The 20,207-nt window shown below is 29.5% G+C and overlaps 2 protein-coding genes across 2 annotated transcripts in view; one reads left to right on the top strand and one right to left on the bottom strand.

Moving 5' to 3' along the window:
• The window catches only part of LOC103573962 (mucin-17), a 44,872-nt gene extending 31,059 nt beyond the window's left edge, over positions 1 to 13,813 (bottom strand). The window contains exon 1 of the mRNA XM_053741565.1: positions 13,321 to 13,813. Within this exon, the coding sequence (XP_053597540.1) occupies positions 13,321 to 13,429 (109 nt within the window). The 5' untranslated portion in view covers positions 13,430 to 13,813. The remainder of the gene's footprint in view (positions 1 to 13,320) is intronic.
• Positions 13,814 to 15,982: 2,169 nt separating this feature from the next.
• Positions 15,983 to 18,068, top strand: LOC103573961 (esterase FE4-like). Its single transcript, XM_053741564.1, has 7 exons — positions 15,983 to 16,171; positions 16,247 to 16,535; positions 16,620 to 17,005; positions 17,078 to 17,246; positions 17,312 to 17,623; positions 17,692 to 17,821; positions 17,888 to 18,068. The coding sequence occupies exons 1-7, from the start codon at positions 15,983 to 15,985 to the stop codon at positions 18,066 to 18,068; spliced, it is 1,656 nt and encodes a 551-aa protein (XP_053597539.1).
• Positions 18,069 to 20,207: the final 2,139 nt, after the last annotated feature.

The following is a 20,207-nucleotide window of genomic DNA, read 5'->3' as shown; positions in this document are numbered from 1 at the left end:
ATAATAATCTTTTTACTTTCATTTTTTTTAAGCTTCATTAATTTTCATTCATCATTTTAAAAATAGTTTTTTAAAGAAATTTATTCTTTCTTATAATTAATTTTATGAATTTTAGTAATGAGCTGACTTTAAATTAAAAAATAATTTACTATTAATAAGTAATTAATCAAAGATTAATAAAAATTCAAAATTATAAAATAAAAATAGTCATGGAAGTTTGTAACGTTTTTATAAAAGTAATATAAAAAGTATGTGTATAAGTTTTTTACAGAAATAAACCAATGAGAAGTATTGGGGACAAATTCCAACTTAAGTTATCGTTGCCAAGCCGGTTAGGGAATCTAATATCCGGCAGGATTGATTGATCGCTTTTATAAACAACTTTGTTAATTTTTGAAGATATATTTTTACATTTTAGCTAATGTTTTTTTATTTTGCCGACAGAAGTATCTATTATAAATAATGACATAACGTAATGAGCATCTCGATTTGCCATTGATGATCAAGGTGTCCAACTGTAATTAAGATATGAAGTAAAAAATAAAATAAATAATTACATTCATTGCCTTTTACATCAAGGAATTACAATAGTTGATAATCATCAGTGCTTTTTTTTCTCTCGATGACCTGAATATCTTGATCTAAGACTTTACATCGCTGACTTGATTTGCGAGTGAATAACTGAAGCTGGGCTCAGATAAACTTGTAATAAACTAAAATAATATATATCCAAAGCAAAAAACGTTAAATCACGCGGAGGAGGTAAAGAAGATAAACATAAATGCGATGGGTACATACAGAAGAGACTTGTCGAATTAAAAGTAGCCTCAGGGCTTTTATAACGGTCCGCGACATACTGACCAGGTTTAGTGGCTGCCTTGGCTCTCCTTTACTTCATTCGTCGGTCATCAGTGTCGGCTGATGTAAATAAGAGGAATTGAACAAGTGCTTTGAACAAGTGAGGAATTACAAATAATAGCCAGCACGTGCGATTTCCCATTCATGTAAATATTCCTGGCAAACCAACAACTATTTATTTGTGGTCACTATCGCGCCAAAGGAATTGGAAAATAACAAGAAAAAAAAATCATATATATGTATATGAATGTAGTTTTTTTTTTTAATGAACCAAGAATTCCAGATGAAATCGAGCGAAAGTTTTACATGCGTTGAGGACTTATTAATCAAAGCAGCTTTTCTCCTTGATTAGATTTCGCTTGGAACCATCATAGAATAACTATTCCATGCTATAATAATTAAAATTAAAATAAGTTTCCAGTTTGTGATTAAAATATATATTATTTAATTATTTCAATGGTATTGTTATAACATGTATTCTTTTGTATTGTAACTAAAACGATTGCTAAATACGCATACAAGAATGGTAAAAGCATAATTTTATACTACACTTAACGCAGTTCTTAGTGATAATATTCTCTTTGCGTCATACGATAAATTGCATATATCATAACATTTTTTTTTAAGAGTCACGGAATGCAAAAAGAAAATCTGGTTGAGAGTGTTTATATAGTGAAATCAAGAACTTCCGTTACAATGTAACCAGTATCCGTTCTCATTTTCAACGAAATTCTGTGGTGGTCCATAGCTATTTGTATACATTTTAAATCTTTAAGATACCCGATAATTTTATTAATTTATGAGCCTAGCGTACATATATAGCTACGAAAATTTATTGTATTTTTATTTTTTAAAAAAATTCTAAACGAGGAGAAAATAATTGAGAATCGAATGTATGACAGTGGGTCGTGGCGCAATGGACCAAGCCCAGTGTTAAAAACACATTCTCTCCCTTTTATCTGGCACTAAAATATTATTGACGTCAATAAGACAGCGTCTGACGTAGTAGTCTCCAAATGCAGAAGCTGAAAATAAGAGAGAGTGCTGGACAACGCTGATGGTGGCAAATCAATGAGTTTATTGACACTAATTTAAAAAAGTCTATAGACGACGTTAAAGTTCAAAGGTAGAAATACAAATAAGAAACGATGTCGATGTGAAAATCATATAGTGGAATCTCGACTGACTAGCTGAAGATTCTCCTTGTGGATTCGCTACATAGGAGAATGTTTAACTCACAGGTGAAACTGCGAGGAGACTTTCTAACGAACTAACTTCTCCGCACGACAATTGAATTTTGAGGATGCTGTGTCTTGTAGATCGAATCACGTGGTTCTATATAAGGAGGATTATAAACATAAAATAAATTTTGTGACTTTCAAATTTACATGAATAAGTTAAACAATTTACATTAAATGGTAATAGTTTCTAAAAAAAAATCAAATATATATAAAAGTATTCATAACTTTATTTTTTTTATAGCTTCAAATTTCTTTTGCCAAAAATATATATATTTTTTGATAATTTCTTCCAATTAATGTTATCGCAAAATGACATACTAGTCTAATATTAATTAAGATTGTACTATATTACCGATTAGAAGAGGATAAATGACGCTTTATATATAATTTACATAAACGACAAATATTTCTCACAATCATCAAGATGTATGAGGGAGCGGTCGGCGTATTCTTGGGATAATCATGACTCAAGTAAAATGGCAGGTGAACGTCTCTACGTACCTTCTCTCTCGCAAGCCTCACCTCAATTCGTCTTTAATATGAACGAGATTGTAAAGTGAGCCAGACGTTAAGTCAACGGCCAAATGCTTTCCCATGTATTTAAAAGACATAGATAGACATTCTGCACGTATACAGTGCACTAATATCAATTCAATAAAAATACCAGATAGATTTTTATACTTGCGCTAAAGTATTTGTATTATACGTTGCAGTAGAGTGCGTAACGCGTCAGCAAAGTAAAGGATAAATCCGCAGTATCGGCGAAACCGCGAGCAATTCTGGAGAACTCTCCTGTGTGGCCTCAATACTTGAGCACAAGTATCCGGTCCCTTCAACACTGCTACCACAAATGACAGAGAGAAACAAATAGAAGTAATTATATACATGATAAACAAGGATATCTACCTATAAGTTTTGCAACAATTGTGAGCAACGTCACTTTTCATTAAGGATTTTGCTACCATAATAGAAATGAATATGAAGAAAAAAAAAAGAAATTATTTGCTATTCGCTAGATCATTATGTTTGCGTGATTCATTGGTCTTCATGTATTTTATCGACTTGAATACTGTACATAGATTAAAAAGAGAATACTTACAGTATACATAAAATATTATTAAATTAATGCATTCTGTAAAAACCTAAAATTATTTTTAAAATATTTTATATTCAAATTAATTCTTTTTACTATGATATTTATTTCAGCTTGATAATTAATTATTCAAGATTTATTCAACATTTTTATTTTGGAAAGGTAAGATAAAATTTCTCATGTTAAGTTTTTGAATAATTTCATAATCAATTAATGTAAAATAAAAAATAAAACAGCTATGCTGTATTCCAAACATTTTTTTATAAGCTTATTATAATATTTTTTTGTTGTTAGGAACAGAAGAAAACAAAGTAAAATAAAAATTTTGAACAATTTTTATTCTTTTTGAATTAATAATAGAGAAGTGAGAACATTTTTAATTAAAGTTAATGTCATTAAAAATTAAAACTTTGAAACAATCGTGAAAATTTAATTTCCATTTCAATAAAATGTATATATATTCTAAATGAGTATTGAAATAATGAAAGAATAGAATAAAAGTAAAAAAGGACAAGTATAAAGGAAAGTATATGTCAAGGCTTAGAAGTGTCTCAGGTATAGTATACTAAGACCATCAATTTGCGAGATACTTTAGACTACAAAAGTTGTTTCTTGTGGATGAACACGCGCTTCTTATGCTTCGTCAACACGATTGTATACCGCACCGCCTTCTTCCGCCGTCACTCGATTGCTATAGTATTTAAATGCTGTATTAAGTTGATTTCACTTTTAGAAAGCATCCAAAAGATTTTTGGTCCAATCCAAAATAGAAATAATTAGCGCAATATATTAAAAATTTTTCGAAAAAAAATACTTGGAATATTTAATTAAGATTAATCGGATAAAAAAAATAAAATAATTGAGAACAATATTCAATTAATCATCCATCTACATTCAATTAATTATTTTGATAGCAAAAATATATTTATCGATGATAACATCTTTTCAAGGATGGGAATATAATTCGAGTGAGAACTTGTACTTATAGAAGTTATTACTACAGAGAGAAATCGGTTGCGTTGAATCGCGCGAGAAATACCGATCGATCGACCGAGTCACGAGTCTCGTAGATTTTATTTTGCTATGTTTATGTAGTCTATGTATTTATAGTCGGTAAATATTTATATATATATATATATATATATATATATATATATATATATATATATATATATATAATAGAAAAAAAAATACCCGGGAAATGTCAGCTCTTGGAACCGGGACCATGCACTTGTACTCTTCTCGACAATCATTATTATTAGTCTGACCCTCTTTCAACCAACGACACTGAGTCAATATAATAGTTAACGATAAAATGTACTTTGTTCTGGTAACATTCTATTTAAAGAACAATGACAGTGATTAAAAACTTAACAAGTCTTAATTATTATTTTTAACTATTATTATATGTGTATTATTGTTATTAACTGTGTGATTTAAAACATTGAAAAATCATAAAAATGAAAGCATTAAGTTAATAATTCTGTGCGCTCCAAAAATTTTTCCTTATTAATAACGCACACCATACGATAGGTCGTGGGTTATTTGAGAGAGTTAACTCGACAAGATGATAATGACGACTTGCCTGGGGAAAGTGTACGCGTGTTACGTCAATCCTTTTAATAAATATCTAATGTCTTTTCTCAACGCTTTCCATTGGAAGAAGATTCTTTATTAACCGATTCGTTAATCCATAAGTCATCAATTATAAATTATTGAATTTTTTATTATAATAAATATATTTATGTGATGACTATAATTATTAAAATGGTTATCTATCATTAATTTTTATCATGATTTTAATCTATAGTCTCATTTAATTGGTAGGTTTTGCTCGAAAGATTACGTTAAATCGACAATTTTTTTTTTTAATCTATACTCGATTTAGACTTTTTCTTAAACAAGTAGGCATAAGTTTTTGTATTATAACAGAAACTTGTCGGAAAAAAGGCTAGACCAGGAATTCTGGCTTACTGCCAGTCACTATTTGCTCTACTTACTTAGTCAAATTACTTTACAAAATAAAAAAATTAAATTATTTAATTAATGACAAAATAATAAAAAAATATATATATATGTATATTTATTTTATCACCTATAAACAACCGTACTATATTTGACGACAAAATCTTGTATTTAATTTAACGAGCACATTAAACTGCCAATTGTAATACATACGTTTTTAACGAAGCTTGTAAAAATTGAATCGTAAAATCATGAAGAAACGGAAATACAACTCAATACACTATAATGTTAAAAATACCGTTTATAAGTTTACCATGACTTTGTTTTTAAATAAGTATTTAAAAATATAAAAGATGTCATGTAAAAATACATAAAGAAAATAATTAATTATTTTTATTATAAGGATAATAATAATAATTATAAATACTTATAAATATTGTCCTCGCAATTCGAGGACTTTCTTTCATTTATTAACACAAGCTTGTCATCTTGGTGAATCATAAAACTACCTCCAATTTTCTCTATTTTTAATATTCACATTCACAAGTATACTATTTAATTTATACATCAGCAAATAATAATAATAATAACAATAAAAATAAATAAACGTTGGCGAGATTTAATTATATGCAAGTATTATTGGTACCCATCAGTACAGTAGTTATACACAGACATCAATTGGAACCTGTCTTACATCCCACCTGAATTATTTCATGACTCTAAAGAAAGAATAGTAGAAAGATAAACGTGGGTACAGATGTATATTCTTATCTTCTTTTATTTATTATTATTTTTTTTTTTCATTACTTATTATGTTTCCACTTGAGTTATTATTTTTTTACCAATCCCATTAGCTGGTTTTGTTATTCTATTTGTGTTGTTTTTATTAATTATTAATTTTTTTTTATTTTATTCTAATCCCAAGTAACATCTTCAGCAGCAATTGTTTATTGTCGCAACAGTTATTATATTATATTATTTGCTCTGCAATGTGTTAAAAAACAACAAACGACATGTATACTTTCATCCTTGTGCAATAGTCCACGATGAATCTTCATTGTGGTAAACAGAGTACATCATGATATTTTCTCGTTCTTTCTTAACATTTTTTATCTCTCTCTCCCTTGAGCTCTAGTACTTTTACATTAGTTTTACGAGTGTAGTGAGCCATAGAGCTCGATGCTTTTGCGAAATCTTACAGCTTCTCCACGCTTCTATGCTCAATTCATCCATTAAGAACGTGCACTACACTACGTTGTGTCTTTCGCGCGGGAACCAGACCAAAGACACGTTCCCTTGATGGATATATCCTCTGATGATTCTTCTGTAATATAACTGATGCCCACGTACTCCCACATTATTTTTTAAATTATTACACAGTAATTATTTATTATACAACTGATACACTAATTATTTGTCCTTGATTTGTTTCTTAATTATTAATTATCAGTTTCTATGTTTCTATTTAAATAATTAAATATTAATTTATTTAAATATGTTTCAGTAATATAGTTTTAATATGTCATAGGTCATAAAACTAAAACTGTTTTATTTATAAAACTTTAATTTTTAAATTGATCATTAAAGTTTGAGTATGAATTGCAAAATATATAAAAATTAGTGATAATTTATTTATTTTATTTTTTACAGGAAATTCAATGATTTAAGCAATTACATAATCAATGTAATTGACCATAAGTTTTATTGGAACTCAAATAAATAAATAGAAATTTACAAAAATTGATGAAAAGAATCAGAAATTGTACATATAAATACGGTTACTCCTCAAACCGTTATCCGAAACTGGGATACGATCGCACATTATATCTATATATACATAAGAATGTATATCCCATGGCGAATTAAGTATGTGTTTACACGGTACTCACATTGAAATAGCGGCGATTTGCTTCTATTTTCTCACCAGAATTCTTAAAGTAAAAAAAAAACCAAGAACGAGAGCAACACTCGAAGTGTATCGGAAAAACCTAAATCATTTATTTTTTTAAATTTAAGTCGTTAAATCGTAACTTTGTTATATCTTTATAGATTTACAACAACATCTTAAAAACAATGGTATTGTTAAAAATTCAAAAAAATTATTTACTTAATTCAATGCGTATACATAGTAGTATTTTTATATCATTTTACATCGCGGTTAACTGAAAAAGTGTGAGATATGTATGTGAAGATAAGAGAATTTTTTTTAAATCTTTTTTTTTTTTGCAGATTATATCAAAAAGTATTCCTTGCGCAATGAGAACACAAAACGAGCGAAGAATAGGAAAGAGATTTTAATCGTTTACATAACGGCTTCCTCGAGTGTCAATGAAATGACAACGTTAACATCGTCTTAAACTTTCAAACGTTCTCAATTCATAAAGAACAAAAATGAACAATTAACATGAAATTTATTATCTAATGAAATTTATCAATTAACAAAAAAAAAGCTACAGTACTTTCATAACATCATTATTTATCAAATATTTTTAAAAAATTATTTTGTTTTTTCATACATCAGCATAAAAAAAGAAATTAAAAAAAACTAATTGTATAAATAGAAAAAAAAGTGTATACATATGACTTCATAGTAAAGAGGAAATGAAAAAGAATATATGTAACAAATAAACTCCCACCCTCGCTATCCTCGATTGAGCTACACCGGGACTATGAACAAATACATACACAGCACGTTGGCCGGATTCCTCAACGGTTCAGTGTGTCACTATATGTCGCGTATTTACACGTAGAGACGTCAGACATAAGATTCTCAACAGTAAACAGAGTAATAGTAATGTATTATACACGTCACATCAGTATACGCTACAAAGTGTTGAAAGCATTGTGCGATAGAGTCAAATGGGGGAGACGCGAAAGGTGAGCAACGACCACCAACTTCGTCACACTACGATTAATCCTTTTTCTACCGGTGTTTACAGTTAGATTAAACTCGACCGACCCGTTTCCGACATTAACGCCACAAATATCCGAGGGACATATTGTCAAACAAGGCGCGGACTACCATTCATACCATTTACTTCTTTCATCTATTGATAGATCCATACTTGTCTCCTAATTGTGGTCAATATATTTATGCATAAATCTTCAACAGTTTTTTTGGCTTGCTTCCTATCTAGATCATTCTATATTAAATCAAATATAAATTATTTAATTAATCTAAAAGTTATCAGTGATTTAATGATACGGTGCAATTATATTTAATGTATTTGAAAAAATATATTTCAAAGATATGATAGATCATATATTAATAGCTAATAGAAATATAAAACAGCAGTAAGGAAGAATAGTATCCGTTGATCCGGCAACAAATAACCGGAGTAATATGATTCGACTGTATATATATATATATAAAGCATACATATGTAATAAGTACATGAATGATAGTACCATAAAGATCAAAATAAATAATTTGTCTTACAGTTTCGTTCATGCATCAAATACGATTGCGATCGCGCGTAAAATCAATATGCTCTCGCGCAATACTTGCGGTCTTTGGCCTGTCGCGACCCGTTAAATCACTGAAGTAATGACGATCTTTATTTTCCACTAAATGTCATTCTGTCATGTATATTATTCACACGTTTGTAATAAATTGATCATGACAAATTTACATAACTATATTTATATAAAAAATCTCATTTATTATTGAGTAATTTTTTTTTTTTTTGCGTTTAAATAAAATATTAATAAAATAAATATAATTTACGTTCTAGGTAAAAGCTTATTTGATTGACAGGATCATCAATAATATATGTAATATTATTAAAACATGATACTTGATAGAATTAAATACCGTTATAATTCAGATGACTGTAACTAGTAGCGAGAAGTTTTAACAAATTATTAGAGAGTGTAAGACTGCGATAAATACACATACATCTATAAAACTATTTCAATTTATTTTTTTTTTGTTTGTTCATTTATTAATATACATGCATAACATATCTCGCGTGTAGATAATAATCAAGATAATAAATAACACGTGGTGAAATTTTATGTTACGAATTCTTGGACATAAAAATATTCATTTTTGTTTTTTTTGTTTTAAAATTTATTTGAGTTTTTATTGTGCACCTGACGTCACTTATTTAACGGTTGTTATTAATATACATATACAAATATGTACGACTAAAGATATAGTAAGTATAGTAACTTGTCTTACAGTAATAACTAATTCATTAATCTGTTTTCTTCAGAGGCGGAAGTTCTTTGGAAGAACTATAGCGAAATGTTTACGGCCTAAAGCGACACTTCGAAGTGCCTTCGTCGTTTAAAATCCTTTGGTGAATTGCAAAGCCATTAAATCGTCTGAATTAATCCAACGGTACATGCAGTAAAATGAGAGAGAAAAGATTAAGTGCAAGTAAGATAAGAAGAACATTGGTAAACATCTTAAAGTACAGTGACGACTGCCCAAGGTCATTTCGAATCCTCTCTCGTCACTCTTTGCTGCAAATTCTTAACTCTCATCTTACAGTAAAACTGTAGTATATCTTAGTTTCTACAATAAGTCGCAACGGTATTTAGATTGTTGAGGGGTTGAGTTAATGATGATGAGACAATTGCTATTTACATCAGCAGCACGAGATGCAATCTTACTTGATGAAGTTTATTGCAAGATATACAGACTATGAGGAAATGATAAAGAATTTAATTTAAAATGGATATCTGACATTGTATACAAGAATAAAAGTAAATTTTTTTTATTTTTTCAATAAATCTTGAAATTAATTTTAAATCATCGGCATGATGTAAATGACACAAAGAACCACAAGAACCGCAATTGACTATGAGTAATGTATATACACAAAAGTACTAATAGTGATGATGATGATGATGATGATTATTGTAAAGTGAAAAAGGCACGCGCGACCGATCATCGGAATCGCATCATGAGACCTCTTTTCCACTTGTTCTTCTTCGTCTGTTATTTCTCATTTTTTGTCTCATTCACTCACTCAGCGTCGGAACTAAACCAACAACTATAAGTCGGGCTAACGGTTAAATTACTCAGTTCAACTGACGTCTACACGTGTTAATACTTGGATTGTATGAACCTACAACCATCTAGCACACATTATGAGTCCAACTTTAGTCTCCAACAGATTTAATACTATACCTACTAAATTCCTTATTGGACTAGGTTTTAAAAGTTGTAAAACAAATACGAAGAGATTGATTCTATTGTATCTAATTGATTCATCAATGAAATGCGATTCAGTTCATTCATGTAAAACAATGAACGACCATTTCCCACTCTTGCGTTATTATTTATTATATTAATTGTTATTGTATGCATACATATATAAATTAATAAATTAATTTTGATAGTACAGTTGTTTAACATAATTAAATAATGTACATAGTATTGAAGAATCATAAATAAATAAAAAAAAAAAGTATTTAAAAAATTAGATTTTACGATAAATTTATGTAGTGCAAAACTATGTAACGGGCTACTAGCGAATGAACGACGAACCAATTTCCGTGATCGAGAAACGAGGCTGCAACACCAGGCGACTCTCTTTCTTCTCTTTTCTGTACTTCTTCGGTTGCTGAGTGCGAGTCACGTAATCACAAGTAATCCGCCGGGTCTCGGGGATCGAACGGGGCCAAGCTTGTTCCTTATATTTTTTTTATTTTGCTCCGTCTTTAACACAGTTGCATAACATTACGCGAACTGGCACAGTCTTAGTAGTCTGTCATTGGATTGTATAAAGGATGGAGTTGAGCTTATCGGGATTTTTTTCTTTACTGTACCTTTTATTGTCCTAGTCTACATTTATCAATAAATATCATCTTCCTATTAATAAATATTCTATTGTATTGTATACAAACTTTTTTTTTACCCTAATAGTTTCATTATTGTTTCACAATAATATTTATTACACAATACTATTTGTAAATACATAATTTTATTTATATTTATTTTTTTTTTTACTTAATGCTGTTATTAAACTGTTAGAGTAAACTGAGTACATGGTTCAATAATGGTTTTTAACAAGTGGAGAGACGTATTATTATACTCAAGTAAACAGAGCGATTATTCATCTCAAGCTTAATAGCTCTGTCATCATCAGGTATTAGAAGTTAAATTTTTTTTTAAATTAAATTATTTACGTATAATAACAAAAAAAATAAAATATTTATAAAAGTAGTAATTAGTAAGTAGTATTTTGTTTATTTGTCTGACAGGTTTGATTTAAAAAAATTTATTAATCAACGAAAAAAAAGAGAAAACTGATGTGATCAAAAAAGGAGCAAAGAATGAACGAGTATAAAAGTTAGTTGGTCTGATGTTGAGACGAATCACAACAACTGCCTATAAGCCTTTGGCCATATCCGAGCAATTACTCGAAAGTAGCTCCTTATTACCTCATCATAACCCACAGGAGCGTCTGCGAGTGTAAACGTTTTTTACTTCTAATGACATTTTATTCCATACTCGGAAATTTGATAAATCTACGCGTAAAGTCATTAACATTTGAGTCGGTAAAAAAATATGTCAAAATTGAAAAAATTATCTCCTATATTCATTTCTTCATCGGTCTGTACTAATAAGTCGAGAAAAACACCCAAGTAAAAAATTCCATAAGTTGTTTTTTTCTTTTTATTTTTTATTCACAAGTAAAACGCGATCGGCGAGTCAATCGTAAGCTTTCACGGTCGATCGTTTTGGCGCATGCACGACTTTCCCCGATGGAGAAACGTATCTCGCAACTTATATTTAAGTAGGCAGAGACCTTGAGAAACACTACAAAAAAAGAGTATATATTATTTTATTGAGGACCAAAGTCACCAGTGTGGGGAATCAGAAAGGGTGAAAAAAAATTAAATGCATTACAAAAAGAATTATATAGATTGCACATACAACATATAGGAGTGGCATGATTTAAAGAATGTCACCTGCCAATTGGATGTAAAGACATGACGTTATTGCTCCCGGTAATCGTCAAACGCTCCTGGAATTCTACCTGATATATAAATACGTATACACGCAAAAGTGAATGTGTCGCATGCGAGTTATAAACAGACTCCTATGTATCAATACCTTAATATGCTATATAATTTACTTCTAATTCAATCATCAATAATCTTTAATTTATCATTATTATTTTTATTATTATTATTGTAAAATACATAAGTAACATCTTGAACGAAAAGTATAAAATTAAACTCGGCCTATCAAAGACTCGGTTAAACAAAATGTTAGAATTATCCACTAGTGATTTTGTCACCACCAAGTCGCACAAGCAATGTCTCTTGGCTATATATATATAGATATATATTGAGTGTACATATAGCAACGGATAATAGCCGCTATCTATTTGTCCCCCCTGGATTATTTTTATGTCTCTGAGTGAATGTGAAAGATCCCGCGATTTAAAATAAAAAAAGCAACGTCTAGCAAGGCCAACCGCCTCGTCAACAATTTAAATGTCTCCCTCGTTTTGTCACTCACATTTTTTTTTACGCACATTACAATTTATTAATTTTCTATTATAACATATATTTAGTTTTTTTATTAGATTTTTATCTTTTATTATTTATTTTTTCTCATAGATTTTCTCAAGTATATTAATAACAACTCATACATCAATACTACTTTCGCGAATAACTTTACATAAGATAAGTATAAAAAATTATAATATATTTTTTTTCTTTCAATGACATTGTATATTTATGAATTAATGTTTTAATCGATTAGTAATTATAAATTTTTCTAACGAACATCGATTAATGCCATGTAAGTCTAGTTAAATCAACCGACAATCACCGGAAGTTACTTAGTAGTAGCGGCGGTTCAGATATCAAGACAAAGATAGACATTACTTTTCACACTGGAGTATCGGTTGCCTTGTTAATATGTCGTTGAGAAAACAGCTGTCGCGATTGAAAGTGTCTTTACCTCTATCTCTCTCGCCAACTCTTATTCCTCAAATATTTTTATTTTATTATACCTTGACTAACTGGATTGCATTTTATCATACATATTAATCTGATCGGTTCAGTGAGTTTTCCTATAAGTAAATATGTTTTTTCTAATTGGTAATATTACCAAATCATCTATTATTTAAATTATTATAGTACTTATACGGTATTTTTAATTATTTATTTTTACTTTTATTTCATTAGACTTACCTTGTGTCCTAACTAAAGATGTTGGACCAATAAGTAAAAAGGCAGCAATAAAAATAAACTTGAAGAGTCCATCAGGTCTGCGACCTGGTGGCCGCATGTCACGACCCATACCACTAGCTCTTCTCTCTTCTTTTATTGGATTTATTTGTTTTCTCTCAATAGTAAATAACCCTGGCACTTATCCTTAATGTTACACACTCACGAAAAAATCCAAATATTTATTTTTTTTTTAATTTACTGTAATAAATATTTTTTTTTTAATTCTTAATTAAATTATAATTGATTAAAGAAAAAAAAAACATCCGTTTTCTCTTCTCACATGGACACTGTCCTTCACGAATCACTCACCCTTAATGATTTTAAAATAAATATTTTTTTAAATTAATTTCCAAAAATTTGTCATTTAAATGATAAATAAAAATGAAGTTTTTTTTTTTACTTCTATTACTTCGTGTAACTTCTTTAGACGCGTATAAATGACTTCCTCAGTCTGTGTCCCGGTGAGGACTGACTTATCCGCGATTCTTCGTCTTCGCGGTAAGCAGCAGCAACAGCAGCAACAACCGGAGAAAGGTGTACCCTGTGGTGGTCGCCGTAGCTTCGTTACTGCTTTTCTCTCTCTCCTTCTCTCACCTTCTTTCACCTCATGACCTCTTTCTCTTTCTTTTCCATATGATATATATTATAACTTCTCGTATATACAAGTGTAAAGAGTAGGAGAGTGTAAAGATATATACCCAGGAGAGGAGAGAAGAGATGTACATACTAGGTAGGTATGGGTCGAGTAGGACTACTTCAAGTACCGTATTTCTTTACATGTATACACACTTTTATATATGCCAATGTGTAAACATTTAAAACTGTCTCGTTGAGACACATGTGTATATGTGTTGACAAGGTATAACGTACCTAAGTACACCATCATCCGTTACAGTGCGGAGACCAAATTTAAAAAATTTCAAGTCTGACAATCTTGGAGTTGTTGTAGAACAATTTCAAAAAAGCCCTCATGGAATGGATCGAGATGATAAAAAAAATCTAACAAATGAAGAAACGAGTCAAGTGCTTGGCGCAACGCCAATAAAGCAGGTGGGAGCGACCCAAGGACCTACATTTGAGGACACGGAAGAGGTGGTGCTCGATACTCTTCAGTGACTACACAGCAGACGCTCTGATGCCCATCAGAATAAACTATTCTATAGAACATTATGTTTACTATGGTTATTGTCAAAAATATAGGATTTTAATACTCAATATAGTTTCATATCTATCCCAATAAATGGATAGGAATAGATTCGAATATAAAATTACAGTTATTTAAAAATTTCAGGAATATATAGAACTGTAGACTTTCGTCATCCTATTGAATAAGTTTTCTATATTATTAAAAATTTTTTATACTATGTTTTCGTGGACTGTTGTACCAGTTAAAAAATTATAAATAATAAAAAATTTCCACACTAAAAATTATATTAATAATTATAAAAATTAAATTTTCAGTAAATTAAAATGTATAGTAATTTAAAAATTACGATATTAACAATTGTAAAAAAAATTAAAAAACCTATAATTGTTTTGACTGTAAAAGGACAGATACTATTTTTGTTCGAAATTTTTAATATATTTTGTATTTCGTAATTCTAACTTGCATTTTAATTGTATGTAAGTTTATTATCACAGGTCTAAATCAACAGGACCGTCGATCTTTTTTTTACTCAAAACTATTAGGTGCGTAGTGAAGCAAGCATCCAATACCTGTATTTTAAACGAGAATTTGAAAAAAAAAAAAAATAATAATTAAATCGAGTCAATTTAATTTATTCAGTTTTAATTAATTTTTCTGTAATCATCATTTTTTTCTCGTATATTTTTCTTATTTGCAATACAGACAAAACTAATAATAGTAAATTTTTAGTTTTATATATACTTATATTACAAAACATAATCATAAATTTTAGACTAATTTCTATTATTGTGTATAAGAATAGTTCCATCAATGTCAAAAGAATATTAAATACAAAATTTATAAATCTAAGATGAACGTATCTCAAAATATAATTTTATAAAACAACAAGTCACGGTTTTTATCATAAAAAAAAGTCAAAACTAACGAAATAGTATACTATTTAAATTATAATTTTATTTAAGGAGCCGGTGGCATTATTTCATGAAAATAATATATTTGATTCAAATTAAAAATTTTATTTATACTGTTACGGATATATCTTCTATATTATTGACTATTACTTATTTTAATAATAAACATGCAAACGTAAATTGAACAATGTTATATTGTATAAGATATTTAATTATATATATATATATATATATATATATATATATATATATATATATATATATATATATATATATATATATATATATATATATATAACAGTTTGACGGTCAATTATTTCGAATGATCAACAAAATCGATCAAAATAATAATGGCAAAATAAATGAGCAATCCTTTACAATAATATATATTTTTAGTTAAACAAGATTCTCATTTTGCTCGTTATGCTGCATTATATACATGCATATCATTATACAATATCCTGTCCCCACTTAGTATGTTAACCATCTGAGTGTCTATAAAAATTATAAAAGCCTACGCATTTTCTATAATTCCGACAAGTTAGTGATTTTATATTTTTTCATGATGTGGCTAATAAATCTGATTGTATTTTGTCTCATATTTGAGTTTTCTACCCAAGAAGAAGTTCTTTTGAATATTCCTCAAGGAACATTAAAGGGTTTAAAATCTACAACGGTATATCATGGAATGCCCATGTATAGTTTTAAGGGTATACCTTATGCCAAACCCAATATTGGACCAAATAAATTCCAAGTATGTATTTTTTTTTAATATTGCATAAAAATTCCAAAACTTTTGAATGATAAATGAAAATAACTCGATTTAAAGATTTCACAGCCAGCAGATGGCTGGAATGAAGTAAGAGATGCTACAAGTCATGGTGCAACTTGTGTTTTTTATTGTATGGTTCGTCGAGAGCTAGTTGGTGATGATGATTGTCTTTTTATAAACGTTTATACACCGGATTTAAATAAAGATGCTAAACGAGCAGTTATGGTATGGTTTCATCCCGGTGGTTTTAATGCTGGATCTGGTGATGATGATCTTTTTGGGCCAGATTTTTTAATTGAAAAAGATGTTATACTTGTTACGATGAACTTTCGTTTAGGCGCTGTTGGTAATTAATTAAATTACTTTTGTAAATCAGACTGTAATTTTCAAAAATACATCAAAATTAATTATTCAATATTCCTATACAAAGGATTTCTCAATACTCTCGATGATAATGCACCTGGAAATGCCGGTTTGAAAGACCAGGTATTAGCTCTGAAGTGGGTGAGAGATAACATCGTTAACTTTGGTGGTTGTCCTGATAGAGTGACTATATTTGGTACAAGTTCTGGTGGTGCTTCGGTCCAGTACCATATAATATCCCCTATGTCACAAGGTTTATTCAAACGTGCAATTATGCAAAGTGGATCAGCAACCAGCCCTTGGGCTTTGTCTTATACTCCTAAAGAAGATTCTATGCTACTTGCTGATAAATTTGGAATCAAAGCTACTTCTACGGCAGAATTGGTGCAAAAATTAGCAGAAATTCCGACAAAAGATTTAGCAATAGCTTCCAGTCAACTTGCTCAAGACAAAGTACGAAAAATACTTAAATATTTATGGCTTATGATTACGATAATGCAATTAAGAAAATACAATTTATTTCAGAATTTTTTTAGTGGTGATTTGCATGTTTTCGTACCATCAGTTGAAGCTAATCATGGACAAAACAAATTTTTACCAGCTGATCCATGGGAATTACTGAAATCTGGAAAAATAGCTGATATTCCTGCAATAACGGGCCTTACTGCTGATGAAGCAGGCCTTTTTACACCTTGTAATTTATTATTTATTTAATTGAATATACTTTATTTATGAGATAAATATAAAAAATTATTCTAGTCGTGCTATCAGTTGCTGATGACTTTGCCAATCATTTCGATCTATTTATACCTAAAGATCTAAATATTACTGATCCAGCTAAAAGACAAGTGATTGGTGATTCCATTAAAAAGTTTTACTTCAATGGAAAAGCTATTGGTAGTGAAGCTGCGATGGAACTCACTAGTTTATTGTCTGATGTATACTTCATTTATGGATCTGCACTGAGTGGAAAAATTATGAGTTCAAGAAACTCGGCACCTGTTTATGAATATTTTTTTACCTTTCAATCACCTTTTGGGTTAATGAAAACATTTTTCGAAATAAAAGATGGTGAGATTTCATAAACTTTAATAAACACTTGATAAAACTATTCATTCGATATAAAAATTTTTTAGGAGCTATGCATGGTGATGAAATGACATATGAATTTTACTCAAATGCCCTTAAATATAAACCACAACCTGAGTCTAGAGAAGAACAAAAAACAAATGAAATTCTCGAAATGTGGACAAATTTCGCTAAAGAAGGGCAAGGATAAATAGTTTGGGTAATTTTGAATAAATCATAAATTTAAATGCTTTTTTTTTGTTTTAGAAATCCTTCAATCACTATGGACGCAGCAAAAGTTAAATGGGAACCTATGGGTGCAGATGGAAACTACTTGGATATTGGCAATGATCTTACAATGAAAAAATCAATTCTGAAAGAACGTGTTGATTTCTGGGCTGACATTTACAAAGACGTTTTAGGCGATTATGTTAAACTTTTCAATTGAATTTGTGTCTTATACATTCATATAAATTTTCAATGTTTAATTGTAAACTCATAAAAGACAATCAATCAAACTTTAATAAAAGTATAAATGACCTCCGCATATTTGAGTCTTCGCCATTTTTAATTTGATCTCATATTTCTATTTTAGTAGAAAATATATATAATGAATGCAAGATAAATTTTTTGGGCCAACAAATTCAAAATTCAGCGAGTTATTCACAATCTCTCAACGCTCGAAAAAAAAAGTCCCCCCACTGCTGCAGTGATAGTGACCTTCACGTGTGCATGAAATCAAAAAAACCAAAAAGCTTATTAAACTAGAAGGTATTTCTTGTACCATGACCGTTGGGCTAAAAAAAAATTAAAATTTAACCAAATAGCGCAGTTTAAAAAAAAAATTTCAAATTTTGCGCGAAAATTTGATGATTTTTGGCCTGTCAAAATGACATTTTTAATTCGATCGAAAAATTGGAGGTTCATAGTATGTAGAAGCATATTTTTATATAAAAAAAACTGGAATTCAAATCGAATCGATCGGATGATTTGTCTTCGAGTTATAGCTGCAGGAATTTTTAAAAATGTATTTTCTAAAACCGATAAGCGGCAGCTCTTCAGATGGCAGTAACTCAAAAAAACTATTCTTGCACTAGAAGTTGCAGTATGTTATCTTTGAAGATAGAAACTATCGAAATATATTTAAAAAAAAAACTGATTTTTGAGAATTTCACATTAGTGGTCCCCCGTAAGAAACAAATCTCGCAATAAAACTCTATACAAATTCCAATTACATTTAAACTTTGAATAGCCATGAACATTTTCCTACTGACCTATTTCGTGTATGATATAAAATAATAATATATTTTTTAAATATATGAAATGTTGAAAGACTAAAAATAAAAAAGTATATGTTTTTATTAATACTATAAGTATACATATAATTACAACTTGATGTCATTAGAGACATATCTGGCTCTTGCACTTTCTAACCCACGTATAATCATCCACGACGATTTTCCTTCAAATACATCTATAGACATCAACTTTTACGATTTCACACGACTCTTTATAACTTACACTGATCCATGCACTAGTTCTACGAAAATTTTCACTCAACTTGTGGGCGATCTCATTTTTTCTTTTTTTTTTTCTTTCATTTTATAATAATTAGAATACTATTTTAATAAAAACAGATACAAAATTAATGCTTTGACCCACAAATAGTTAAAGAATTTTATTTTGTTGTTTTAATTTAAATAACAGAAGAAAAAGAAAGGAAATTAATAAATTTTATGACGCAAGAAGGCGTAACCATGATACTCGAGCGCTTCCGGTTTTCCCACTCAACGCGTTCAAATGCTTTCTTTATACTGTAGCTCATAACTACCGGTCACATCGTGCACGCATTTATGAAAATTTACATTTTCACGCTCGATATTTCATGATGTTAAATATAATGCAATATAATAAGCTACTACTTTCTTCCATCAAAAAGTTTTTTTTTAAACTTTCGTGTTCTCTCGCCGTATTCAATCATCAAAATCGCATAACATCCATGAATATAATATCCATGAACATGAAAGTTATCATAAAAACATCATAGACCAGTAGTTTCAACAAACATTTTATTTGCTTACTGATTGTTTATAGCTTTCTTCCATCATAGTTATTTTTCATCTAACACCTTGACAAGTGAGCAATCCAATAAACAAGTAATCATCATTTAAAAAGATATAAAATTCGTCAAATCACCACCACAATACTATTATCTCAATGCACGAAACAGCTTCCAACTCAATAATATCCCATATTTTATACCAGCAAGCTAAGCTACGTCTACTGGAGACCCATAGTATCATCGTGAATTACAGAAAACCGCAAGGTTATATAGCAAAAGAGATTCCCCCATAGGCAAAGGTAATTGCAATCGTGCAAGACTATACCAACTGGTCCATCATAGCTATACACCTGGTGATGTACTTATGGCACGCGACGTTTGAGACTCCGTATACTATACAGTTTCCGTTGCTCCGTATACAATATAATATTTTATTTATATAATTAGCAACACTAATATAAAGTTAGACGTAATACTCATGACTTCCGAGCAAATAGTTGCTCGAACTTTTGCCCTCTTCACGTT

The sequence above is a fragment of the Microplitis demolitor genome, chromosome 8 (assembly GCF_026212275.2).
Source record: "Microplitis demolitor isolate Queensland-Clemson2020A chromosome 8, iyMicDemo2.1a, whole genome shotgun sequence".
NCBI classification, from domain to species: domain Eukaryota; kingdom Metazoa; phylum Arthropoda; class Insecta; order Hymenoptera; family Braconidae; genus Microplitis; species Microplitis demolitor.
The sequence above is the reverse complement of the archived record's forward strand: the minus strand, read 5'-3'. Positions and strand labels throughout refer to the sequence as shown.

What these genes read in the sequence shown, in the direction of transcription:
- LOC103573961 (XM_053741564.1), top strand. Translation starts at nt 15,983, where the DNA reads ATGTGGCTAATAAATCTGATTGTATTTTGTCTCATATTTGAGTTTTCT. An exon ending in TTGGACCAAATAAATTCCAA is followed by an intron (nt 16,172 to 16,246) that starts GTATGTATTTTT and finishes CTCGATTTAAAG; the next exon opens with ATTTCACAGCCAGCAGATGG. An exon ending in GTCAACTTGCTCAAGACAAA is followed by an intron (nt 17,006 to 17,077) that starts GTACGAAAAATA and finishes AATTTATTTCAG; the next exon opens with AATTTTTTTAGTGGTGATTT.